Source organism: Cottoperca gobio, chromosome 14 (assembly GCF_900634415.1).
Source record: "Cottoperca gobio chromosome 14, fCotGob3.1, whole genome shotgun sequence".
NCBI classification, from domain to species: Eukaryota; Metazoa; Chordata; class Actinopteri; order Perciformes; family Bovichtidae; genus Cottoperca; species Cottoperca gobio.
The window spans coordinates 15,399,674-15,412,449 of record NC_041368.1 but is presented as its reverse complement, the minus strand read 5'-3'; the positions used below and the strand labels follow the sequence as shown (position 1 = coordinate 15,412,449).

The 12,776-nt window shown below is 40.9% G+C and overlaps 1 protein-coding gene and 1 non-coding gene across 2 annotated transcripts; one reads left to right on the top strand and one right to left on the bottom strand.

The window, feature by feature from the left end:
- Window positions 1–7,463: 7,463 nt before the first annotated feature.
- On the bottom strand, window positions 7,464–9,939 carry ovca2 (OVCA2 serine hydrolase domain containing). The gene is made up of 2 exons (XM_029448260.1): window positions 9,510–9,939; window positions 7,464–8,326 (listed from the first exon to the last, which is right to left on the bottom strand). The coding sequence occupies exons 1-2, from the start codon at window positions 9,661–9,663 to the stop codon at window positions 7,806–7,808; spliced, it is 675 nt and encodes a 224-aa protein (XP_029304120.1). The 5' UTR covers window positions 9,664–9,939; the 3' UTR covers window positions 7,464–7,805.
- Window positions 9,940–12,346: 2,407 nt separating this feature from the next.
- Window positions 12,347–12,419, top strand: trnar-acg (transfer RNA arginine (anticodon ACG)). Its single transcript has one exon. It is a non-coding gene; the product is annotated as a tRNA-Arg (tRNA).
- The last annotated feature ends 357 nt before the right edge of the window (window positions 12,420–12,776 follow it).

The following is a 12,776-nucleotide window of genomic DNA, read 5'->3' as shown; positions in this document are numbered from 1 at the left end:
AAGTCGAGCAGTTTCTCCCCGGTGCCATGGAAACCGAGCCAGACCAAGCCACTGCCCACGCGCTCTGATAAGCCAGGCGGCAGAATGGGACGAGAGGCGATTGGTTTGCTCCAATGTGACGTCATATGCCCATACCCCTCAGGCCTCTGGCTTGTCGAGCAGTGAGAGCGTGACGGTGCTCGTCACATGGCCAACATCTATTCGGTAATGAGAGCAGAGACTGCAGAGCCTGTGTTCCACTTCAGAAACTAGGGGTTACAAAATGAACTTTTAGAGTTGCATTATATAGATGTATTATATTGTTATGAGGTCAAAGACACGATGCTATTTTAAAGACATTTTAAATCGTTTGAGTGTATAAATTAGACTTTTAAGTTGCATCTCCACTTCAGCACCGCGGACAGCGCCGAGCCACAAAGCCACTGTGTCGCTGTCCCAGCGCCGTGGTGCTGAAACACAGATGAAAGAGAACCTGTTGCAGAAACACCCTTATTAACAAATATTTTTTAATTAACAAGATATTTTCTTGTTAATGTGAAATGAAGCTTTGTTAGTGAAATATCCTTTAAAAAGTGAAAGCTTTCTGTTAGGATTGTTCTCGCAAGACAGATTTGCTGTGTATGAATTTCCTAGTTCTTACAGAGTAAGCTGTTGGACTGGTGTCAGTTGTCATCATCATATTTTACCATGGTTGATTAGCTTTGAAATGTCCCCTGTACTTGACTAGTGAGCGGATATTATCAGGTACATCTTTAGGTTAAAGGGCCAAAAACAAAACAGTTTAAGGGTGAAAAAGTACAATTATTTTTTAATAACTCAGTAAATGAGTTGGCCAGATTATAAAATTCTTATTAAACAATGACTTGCTTGGGGCTAATTGAGGATGTGGTAGCCAATGCAATAAGCATCGAAATATTTAACATATTCCCAACCTGATGGAAGGCCATTGGTGTACACAAATGGGGGATATTCCTTAAAAGTTCTTATTGTCCTCTTCGATATCTTAAATATAGTCAAAAAGTAGATCTCTCCCTCCTTCTCTCTTTTTGTCCCTCTACCTCACTCACTCTATGCTATTTCACTCTATCACACACACAATTGCATACATAAACACTAAGTAGGTCAGAGACAGGAGAAACAGTGGGTAGATGATGCGTGATGCCAATAGTTTTTTTAATGCATGTTTATAAAGTTTTGTAGGGTCTTACATTCCGATAATAATATGACCTGGATGCCTTTATCACTACTTCCTCAGATTACTCAGTTGTTGAAACATTAGTGTAAATAATGGTATCATCTGTAAAATAATATAAAAAAAAAAACCCTTGTGTTAATACCATGTCTTAAGCTTGGTCCTACGTTACTGCAGCCCTGTTGTTTTTCTGTCATCACATTAGTAAATCAGTCTTTGGTAGAAGATCAGGATTGATTGCCAATGGGACACATTCTACCCCCGTTTAGAGCATAGCAGTAAAAACTAATTTCCCATTGCCTTCATCTCAAATTTTAGTCAGCTACATGTTATAAAGAAACGGCACATGGTCGCAAATAATGATGCAGAGATGGTGCTACAACTACACGTTACTGAAGAAAATATTACCGAAGCAGTACTTTTTCAGCATCTTATCCAGTCAGTGTAGTTTTCCCACAATTATTATTTAGGTCACTGGGATGCCCCTTGTCATTGAGGACTGTATTGATCAGCTTTCACCTCTTGGGAATTGTGTCTGGCTTGATTCCAGTAATGTTATACCTATATCCTCTCCTCTTTTTTTTGCTGATGCAGGTTTCCACAAGGGGAGTGTTTGCCTCTCTTACCATCTCGTCCTCATCCTCCTAACTTGGCCAGAGCATCAGCACCTTGGCTTTAGACTGCTTACTGCTTATACAGTGTCACAGTACAGTAACAGTCTACAGTCATGGCTACTGAAGCCTGGCAATGAATGCATCAAACACCACGCTGAAGACAACATGGACATGGAGAGGCCATGTCGTAGTGATGCCAATTTAAAGGAGAAAAAAAACCCAGCATGGAAATACTGTCTAGTGCACTTTGTATGTTAGATCTCTCTCTCTATCTCTTTTCTACTGCTCAGAAAGGAAACCTGTGTGGGCTTGCATTGGGGGAGTCCTACACCATGTAAGTGCGTAATATCCACGCTCAAACCAATGAGACCTTGCAGTTTTCAGTTACCATGCCAACTCCTCATCCACCCTGCTGTCTCCATGGTGACCGTGGCTTTAGATTGTTACTCTAGCAGTAGCACCATGGTAACAGTCTACAGCCATGGTCGTTAGGGGCAGGTGACACCAGGAAAGAAAAAAAGAAACAGAAAAAGTGAAGTTGCAGCTCATACTTAAGTTTGCATTTGATTTACATGTTAACATTGTCTTCTCATTTAGAAAAATAGATCACAGGTCGCTCACTCATCCATTTACAGTTGTCAGACTGATTTCTTCATGAATGCACATTTTTCTTGATAAGATACCAAAACATGTATAAAGTGATATAATTCTATCTGATGCATCAAACAAAGTTTAACAATCCAGTACGCAATGACACATATGGACACATATCGCTTTTCACTTTTACTTTATTAAGTATATTGTGTTTCTTTATGGTTTGATCATTGAGTACAGTAATGAATGCAAAGAGCACATGCTGAACAGATGAGTCAGCCAGATTCAACACCTGTTCCCCTCTGTATTTATCAAATAAGAGCAGCTCACTTCAAAGCAGCACAGCCAGGAACTCCCAGTAGGCAGCACTGTAACCTGCACGCAGAAACAAACCACACACTGGGCCCCACACAGATGGGCTAACCCACATGTAGGCATGAACACGTGCAGCTACAAACACACACACACACACACACACACACACACACACACACACACACACACACACACACACACACACACACACACACACACACACACACACACACAGAATGCACTAGTCTTTGGCCCACTCCTCTCCAAGCTCTACTCTACGATATCCAGAGTTATTCTGCCCTCTACAGGTCAATATCTGTCTGTGTCACTGCTTATAACAGAGCTACTAAACATTTTCCAAGCTGAAACATTTTGCAGAAAAACATGTGCCTGATTTAATAAAAATCTAATAAAGAAATTGTCAGTGTTTTGTGAATAATTACTAACAAAGCTGCCTTTCAATGTTCCACTAAACATGTGTTCAGTTCAGTGTGTACCTGATGCGACAGATGGTGGTGTTATTTAAGGTCTGAGTAGAAGAGTTGATTAAAACAAGGCAAAAAAGATTTGAGTGACTCCAGATTGCAGCATGACAGAAAGGTAGATTTCTCTTTCAAATGATGTGTGGCAGCTGTCCAAATATCCTAGACATTTGGAGTTTAATTAAAAGTAAAACATTTTAAAAAGCTGAAATATACAGAGAACTGAGCAATTCATGGTGCATGTTGTCAGCTTTAGTATAGCGATGCATCAGAAAGTCAGCACTTAGAGCATGGCTGCATAACGGCAAAATTTGTTGACTTGACTTTTTCATTCTTCAAAGTGATACAATCAAATGATGCACATAGCGTTGTCACTACTTATCACAAAGTATACTAACTAAAGATTTCCAGAAGTTTTTTGAGAAAAGACTATTTTACTCTTCATCGCATCCTTCAGCCATCACATCTCTGCCACGCGTCATTTTCTTTGTCTCTGAAGTGATAAAATATTTGTTGTGTGATGACTGAAAAGAAAAACAGAAAAAAGAAAGATGGAAGAACAGATGTTTATCCTCTGCCTCCCTGCACCGTAAAAGCTCATGTGCTGACAGATAAACAACAGCACATAAACTCTTACTGTTCAGGGCTAACAAGTACATGTATCCAATACACACACACATATAAATATTAGTATAGCAGTCTTAGACCTAGTCTAGTCCACACTCCCAGTGCAAGGCTTCAAAAGTCCTGTGTAACTGAACACCCATCAAGGTTTTAAGGCTTTTTTGATGGTCATTACTACAGAAGCTATTTGATTGTTATTGTTTTTTTGTTTCTTTAGTCTGCATAGTATTCCTCTAAAATATTGAGCTGCAAAGGCACAGCAACGGCTCTTGATGCCATCTTTGTAACATCCCTTTTTCACCCTCCAAACTTCTTGATAACTTTCTGAAACTAAACAAGATTGCGCAACAGTGTTCACATTTTTTGGGTAAATGTGAGCCAAGACATGCCTCTCTCTCTCTCTCTCTCTCTCTCTCTCTCTCTCTCTCTCTCTCTCTCTCTCTCTCTCTCTCTCTCTCTCTCTCTCTCTCTCTATATATATATATATATATATTATCCAGACTCTACCACAGTCCTCCTCCATTGTCACTATGACTAATATTTACCCATGTAGTGTCAGTTAGGCAACTATAAGGACAGCCAAACCACAGCTGTCCTCGCCAGGGCCCAGCCACGGCCTCTAAAACAGTCCAGTAAAGCACACAAGCAGATGACATCATACATCAAACGGCCGCTGCCCTAACTTCAGACGGCCTCAGCTGTGTCCTCAGTTCACCTCTGTCAACATCAACACTACTCCTCAACATACTTACATCTGGTATTAAAGTTATAACCGGAAACACCCACATTGAACCGGTTGAGAGGTCAATCACATGCAGGATGTTGCAGGAGATCCAATCTGTGACTATTTGTTAAGAGGATGTTTTCCCAGGTAGCAGGATCTTCCAATACGTCTGTAATCAGTGAGAGGGACAGCTACAATGTTAAGTTTGATGACTGGACAGAGACAACAACCAGACAAGTTTACCCCTTGCCAAAGTACATTTTGTCCACACAAACAAGACAACCGCAACCAGAAGTGTGTGAGTATGCAAGTATGGAATAACAATTGACCAAATCACACCCATATGCAGGAAAAAAAGTATTAAGATACACACTCACCCACACAAGCATCCTCTGCTCATTGTTTGGGCCTAGATATCAACTAACACTGCAGCATAAATGTCTTCACTGTGTAGTGTCATGTCATTAGCTGACATCAACTGACTTTCATGCTTTTTCTGTTCTTTAAATAGCAATTTGACTGACAACGCTAAATATACTCCCACTGTTCCCTCTTTCATATGTCAACACACGTCAATGTGCTGCATATCTAACCAGCACCCACATCTCGGGGTTACTTTCTTTTTCTATGGAAAACTATGCAGGCGCCCATGCACCTAGTCACAGACAAACACACCAACCCACACATACAAACGCAGGAAGCAGAGAGGCATGGCTTAATCCCATGTGATACTGGACACAGGCCATAGCTCTGGAAAACCTCCAACATGATGTTATGTCACATCCATCTGCACCAGCATACCAATTTAACAGTGCAAGTACACACACACACACAGACACACAGACACAGACACAGACACACACACACACACACACACACACACACACACACATGCATACACTTGAATTGAATGTTCACAGAGGTGTGAAATATCAGGTAAAGAAAAGTATACAACAGTCCCTCTGTCATTCAGCATCTTCTCTTTGTTGGTATCAGAACATTGTAGATTACAGTGACGACGAAACAACAACAAAAAAGAGGCATAAATGCCTGTAAATCCAAAAATTGTAGGCCAGGTGATGCAATCTCAAGTCCTCTGCTGAATATCACAGATTATTCCCGTGGGAGCTGTCAGTAGTGGAAGCAATAGTAGCAAGTTTGGTCAACTTTGCCAGCAGCTGGACGAGCCCGGGCCGAGGGATGACCAGGCTCTTTGGAGTTTAAGTGCAAGTCTTATATAGACACACTCACCACGTAGCCCCTCCCCTCCTTCCGTCTCCCATAACAACACACCATAATCAAAATAGAGCCCATCTGTGCTCTGACACACCCCTCTGTCCCCTGCTCCATCCCCCCGTACTCCACCGGGGGAAGAGGGAAAAAGTGATCCTTCAATCGCGGGCGAAAACTTGAATGTGCCCTTACTCTCCCTTTTTAACCGCAACAGCCAGGGAGAGGGAGTGGGAGAGGCAGAGAGGATAACTCCACCCTAATCTGTCTCTGTCTCTGATTCCATTATTTCCCGGTTGTTGTGCAATAGGGGGAATGGATTCCTGAGAAGGGAGTCACGGGCTCTGTTGTAAAACTTACTGGCAAGAGTGACCCCTCTGTGTTTTTCTTTTACCGTTTCCCTCGCTCACTCACTCTCTCCGTTCATTTCTACTTGTTATCAAAACCATGTGTATGAGTGTTCTGTTGTGAGGTCTTGGAGGGACACAAGGGCCACAGGGGAGCACAGGACACAATGAATTTGAGGGCTGTGATGGTGAAACGATACCACGTAGCCATGATGGTATGTATGCGTGTGCTGGTGTGAGTGGCAGGGGTGGCCTATTAGATGTTGAAACAGATAACATGTTATAAACATTAAGACAGAAATGAGGAAGTTGATGCTCAGTACAAGATGTTTTACTGTGGAATTTCATCTCAGCAAGGCAAATAAGCACCCAAAACAGCCTACCATTTTGTAGCTTTCGGCTCATTTCGAGATATCCAGACATCTATTTTTGTCCATGTCATTAATGCAGCAGACATGTAATAAAGGTATGTTGAAGCTGAGGACATACAAGATGTGAAGGGGAGGAGGATGTTGAGGAGAGTTCGAAGCGAGGTGGAGGCCGGTGGGAGATGAAAGCGAATAAGGGAGAGAAAGAGGTAGAGAGGAGAGAGTACACATCTGGAAACAATCGAATGAGTGCAGTCTGACGTGCACATGCTTCAGCTATAAAAGAACAACATGTCCCTGAACTTTGTGCATTTTAGCACGTGCGAAAACCTGTCTCTATAACTCCCATAAGAGGAAACACCTTCATGCATTCCTATAAGCAAACACCTAAACCAATCATTGAGATGCTTTGCCTCTGGATGACAGACCGACTCTTTATTACCCTTCTCAGCTGATGGGGTCAAAATGACTCAGTCACGTTTAACGGCTCAAAAAAATTGTTAATTCTCCTTTTGATAAACTGTCCAAAGACTGTTGCGATACTACAGAAGTAAAACAGTTTGCAAAGCTTTGTTATGCAACACATTACTTAGACTTATTAAATCAAGGTTTCCACTGTGGCTCAGATTGAAAAATTCTTGTCATAACGTTCCACAATCATGGTGGAGTTTTCCCAGAACCTGAAAATGTCAGAACACTCCTGGTGTGGAGTTGTTTTTATAAAGGGGACAATGTGTTTTAGATTTAACTATTGAGAAAGCAGCAGGGAAAAAAATGGAAAATACATTTACGTTTAGTCCTTTTACTAATATTTCCTGATATTCTTCTAGTTCCCAAGCTAAAATTACCTGGCTGTTCCAATATGCTACTTTATTGTAACAAAGCCATCATAAATGTTCTAAGTTATACTTGTGTTTATCCTGCTAGAATATCTTAATACAAAAGGAAAAGTCATACATTAGCTCAAACAATATAGTCTCAGTAAATAAACTTTAATGATATTACACAGCTCACAAAAGAGCAGAAAAGAAACATCAAAAAAACAATTGTCTCTTAATTCATGGTCTGTTACAAGACATCTTCCCTGAGAAAGACAGCAGTCATTGTTCTGTATGGATGGATAAGATCAGAGGAAAAGATTGCTTGCAGAGAACAGAGGTCACAACTCTGAACTTGGCATTTATACCCAAAGTGCATCTGCAATCAATTATGGTGTCACAAGATTGTTCTGAAAATTAAATAATCAAGATTCTTTGGTTTGGTTCTTATTCGATGCTCTTCACTTATTCAGCCCAGTTTCTATGACTTTCGTTTGTCACTGGAACCTCTTGAGAAAGTCCTGGTAAGCTTGTCTGTGAGCAGAGGCAGCAGGAACAAAATGGCCACCAGGATGTGTCAAGACCTGAGGGTCTTGGAAGGAGGGGAGGAGCTCCCTGCTCATGTTGTCAGGGATGACTCGGTCTTCCAGTCCAAACACATGCAGGGAGGGGATCTGGAGGGGAGGGTTGTAGAAGTTTTGGTGCTTCTTACATGCGCTGGGGAAACCAGCGACAAGAATGGCAAAGTGGAAGCTGAAATCTGGCTCCAGTTTTTGCTCCTGAAGAGAGCACAACATGGCCACAAAAGCTGCTCCCTGACTGAAGCCCAGGATGCCGTCAAATGGACCTTGGACCTTCACAGCTTCTCTCACAGCCGCCACACTCTCGTCGAGCCCCAGACTTTCCTCACACTGCTGTTGAGCGCTGAAACTCCGAGCCTGGACGTCAGAAAACCACCAACCCTTGGGGTCCTCGTCACCTCCAGGTCCAGGACCTGAGCCATTCTCCTTCTCTGGAGCTTTTGAAAGGAAAGAAGAAGAAAGTGGTTATTCTGCTGTGTTAAATTATGTACAATTCAAAAGGGAGGCACCACAGATGAGTGGACCAAAGTGTATTTTAAAATCTGAAATGTGCATGATTTGAAAGTTATTTTCAGATCACAGACAATTCAAGGAGAACGAGAACGCGGGTACAAGCGGCCGAAATGGGTTTTCTCAGACGGGTGGCTGGCGTCTCCCTTAGAGATAGGGTGAGAAGCTCAGCCATCCGTGAGAGACTCGGAGTAGAGCCGCTGCTCCTTTACGTTGAAAGGAGCCAGTTGAGGTGGTTCGGGCATCTAGTAAGGATGCCACCTGGGCGCCTCCCTAGGGAGGTGTTCCAGGCACGTCCAGCTGGGAGGAGACCCCGGGGAAGACCCAGGACTCGGTGGAGAGATTATATCTCCTCACTGGCCTGGGAACGCCTCAGGATCCCCCAGTCGGAGCTGGAGGATGTGGCCCGGAGAAGGGAAGATTGGGGTTCCTTACTGGAGCTGCTGCCCCCGCGACCCGATCCCGGATAAGCGGTAGACGATGGATGGATGGATGGATGGATGGAGACAATTCAAGGAAAGTTGTAAATTGATGAATGAATGAATTATCCTATTATAGAACATATTTTACCATAGACTTATTTTACCAGCAGTCTGTAGCTGTAACTCATTCTTGATTTGTTAAGGTTACAAAACTATAGCAATAGCAACTACATAGCATAACAATATCATTCTTAAAGTTTACCAATTTAGTAAAAGTTTACCAATTTAGTAAACAATAACTGATATGTGCATAATTGTTATCAAGACCACGTATATAGCGTGTGACAGGTGACCATGGTGATGAAGTTGGTCCCAGATTTGATGGACTGGTTGATAAAGATTCAAGAGAATAATAATAAAAATGTCATAATTGAAAAATGGTTAAATCAAAATTGTCACTGACCGTGCGAAATGTATTAAACCAGCTGCATTCAAGTAATTATTTTGTTGATTATTTAGCTTATCCTTTGCATTGTTATATTTGATGTGTAACTACGTCCTCCTTAAGGGGTCATTGTAGAACACATTTAAATAATACAAGTGAAAGCGAGCTTGGTATCATCATCTCTATACTTTCAATAACAAACAAGGCAACTCACCTACACCTACAGTGTTTTGGACAACCCACCTTCACTGCTGGCTTGCTGGACACTGTGAGGTGCGCTCAGGTAAACGAGCTCCACGTGTTTCTTCAACAGCTTCCGCAGCGCTCCCGTCTTTTCCCGGAACGAGCTGCCGTTCTGACGGTAACCGTGAATGCACAGGACCCGGAGAGGCGCCATGGAGTGGTTAGCCTAGCTAACTTAGCTAACGCTAGCCAGAGAAGTTAGTTTCAATTACCGGTTGGAGGATATAACCTTAATATATATGAATAACAAGTCTTTGTCGAACAGCACACACTTGTAAGTGATCAAATAAAATACAGAGCTGAATATTTGAACGACGAAAGACTTACTTAGCTATTAAAATAGCCAAAGTTCAACGAATTTGGTAGACTGCTGGAAGTCAGCCGGAAGAAACTAAAAGTACTTCCGTACATTATTTTCAAAGTAAAACCCTTGTTGCTAAACATGACGACTGTGAAAATAAAGAATACATTTAAAGGAGAATATAAAGTAAATGTAAGTTAACATAACCTCAGTAGTTTTGTTTAAATTACATTTAAAATTGTAATGGTACACTCTGACAAAATTTACATATTTATTACGTTAATTAAGAAGGAAATCGGATTTGCTTGACCACAGTAAAGAAGAGAAAGAAAAAAGCGACTGAATTCAACAGTTTATTAAATGTATAAATGTTATTATCTGTGAAATTTGTGATTCAAAGGTTTTATTTCTCGCATACAAAAACAATATGTGTGGTGAAATTCAGTGCTGTTTTAAAAGTGTGCAGTTAATAAACATGTGCAAGGAATTATGTGGAATAAGGGTATAAATAGGAGTTAGTTTAAAGGATAAAAATTCAAAGATATATTTTTTTATAAATGACAAAGGATTCACAGATGACAATGTGCTAGACCAGTGTTTCTCAAACCTTTTAAGACCAAGGACCACTTAACCAATAAAAAAACACTCACCACCTAACTCCCCAAATATCCAAAAGCAATAGGCCTGCTTACCACTCCAACAATATATTACAAATGACAGCCTAATAATGACAGCTTTATGTGGCCTTCTCTATAGCGCTCGTTCACACATTAAATCAAAAATACAAATACAACTACGGATTCTGCAAGCATTCCGTTCATATGCTTTGATTTGATGCCAAATTTGATGTAGTCGCTGTGATATGTTCTCTTCACTTTAGCGCTGGACCTTCCGCGTTCAAGCCGAGTTTCACAGCTTTCAGCCGGGTGGTGGTTGGACGGTGAACCGCTCTCCTGGGACTCAGTAACGCACACAAAACCACTTGTTGTCGCTGCGGCTGAACCACTTGTAGCTGCTGAATCACCTGCATCAGGACGATGCACATTCACTGTCGCGTCAGATTTTTGATTTAATTTTCTTTTAACTGACCCTGTCTTGAACCATCGATCCATCTTGTCAGTTGACCGCGCGCAGATCATTTATGACGTAAAATCGTAAAACGAACCTAAGCAGCTACGCTACATCTATGCTACACTCTAGTAGATACTAGTCATTTGTAAACAGTTTGAGAAACAGTTAAAACTTATAATATATTAATTTCAAATGTGACATTTTACCAATATACTCACGGACCACTAGCGGTCGCTCACGGACCACCGGTGGTCCGCGGACCACTCTTTGAGAAAGACTGTGCTAGACAAAGCCAAGGATATACAGAGGTCAGATTTCACCATCCTGATGGCCTGAAGAAAGAATCTTATTCTTAGTCACTGCGTGTGGGACTTGTGGCTACAGAGGTGTTTTCCAGAGCATAGAAGTACTTATCATTTAGTGTATCTAATGATGATAATTATACATACGCTTAAACACATCCAAAATGTCTTGTTATAGGAAAATTATACATCTATTACAGTGATATTGTTTTTATCAATCATTTGTCTTCGGATGACACTACACCAACTAAAAGTGTCAGAATTTTTGACAGCCTTTTTCTTGTAAATCACTGCCTGCATGCTCTGCTTTTCCTGAGCAGCAGCTCTGATTAACAGCCTGCTAAACATATGGCTCATACTGATGATATTGCAACCATTCAAAACAGCTACATGACATGCTGCAATCTTGTGACTACATGATGTTTTCTTACAGGAAAACATATAATATCGTGGGTCCATTATATGCCTTTCACATAACATTTTATAACATAAAGACTATGGTAATATAATAATATAAATATATGGATATTCTTATGTCTCTACTTCTCAAATTATTGATTGACAAAACATTGACTGACAGAAAATGAATCCATTAGATTTTTAATAATACATTGTGTGCCTACTGCATGGTAGAGCTTTACACATTTCTGTAGAGAAATGCAAATCAGTGGACGAGTTGAAGACATTATAAGGTTTTTGAGATATACATTTCTTAGCCTTGAGATACCATCAGGTTAAAACCCAGAACTAGCCTCAGCAACTTAGTTTATCACCTGTATTTATTACCCAGGAATTACAATAAGATCAATGGTAACAGTAGCCAAATGTTATTTCACACTAATGATCTTAATCATTCGGAAAAATCTAAAAATAATCAACAGTACTTTCTCACCTCCTCAGATTTATAGCATATGTATTTTACTGTTTGACTGCTCAACTTATGCCGTGATCGTACTCTGCGTTGTGGCCGCAGCAACCCCGGTTTGAATCCGGGTCACGGCAGCGGTACTAAGCTGCTTTAATGTTGTTGCTTTAATTTACTCTTTCCTCCGCTTCATTGTAGATAGTTTTAAACCAGACAGCTCCCCACACTTGTCAACAAAGACCACAACTGTTTGCATGCCAGGGTGTGAGAAAGAAGCTGCTACAAAAGCCAATACATAGGGCTAGTGGCGCAATGGATAACGCGTCTGACTACGGATCAGAAGATTCTAGGTTCAACTCCTGGCTAGCTCGTATTTAATTTAGCTTGTTCCTCATTTCCTACACTACAAAATGTCTATTGAAGTAAACGTTCATCTAAAAGGAAGGAAATGATGGGTGTATGGCCTTTCAAAATGTGCTAAAATGTGACTAAATTCTTCGGTTTAAATCAGTCACAGCTTTCATAGGCCTCCATTGCTTTTCTAGTGTTACTTGCTGATCATCTTTCTTTGAAAAACAAAACAATTAGTCCCTCATGGACAGAATCATCAATGCTAGATAAAAAAAGATCTGTTGAACTGTCATTTGTGATTTAGGAAACCCATGCGGAAAAAATAAGAGTGCATTTGATATTCAGGGTTCCAACTATGCTATCATAACAACACGATT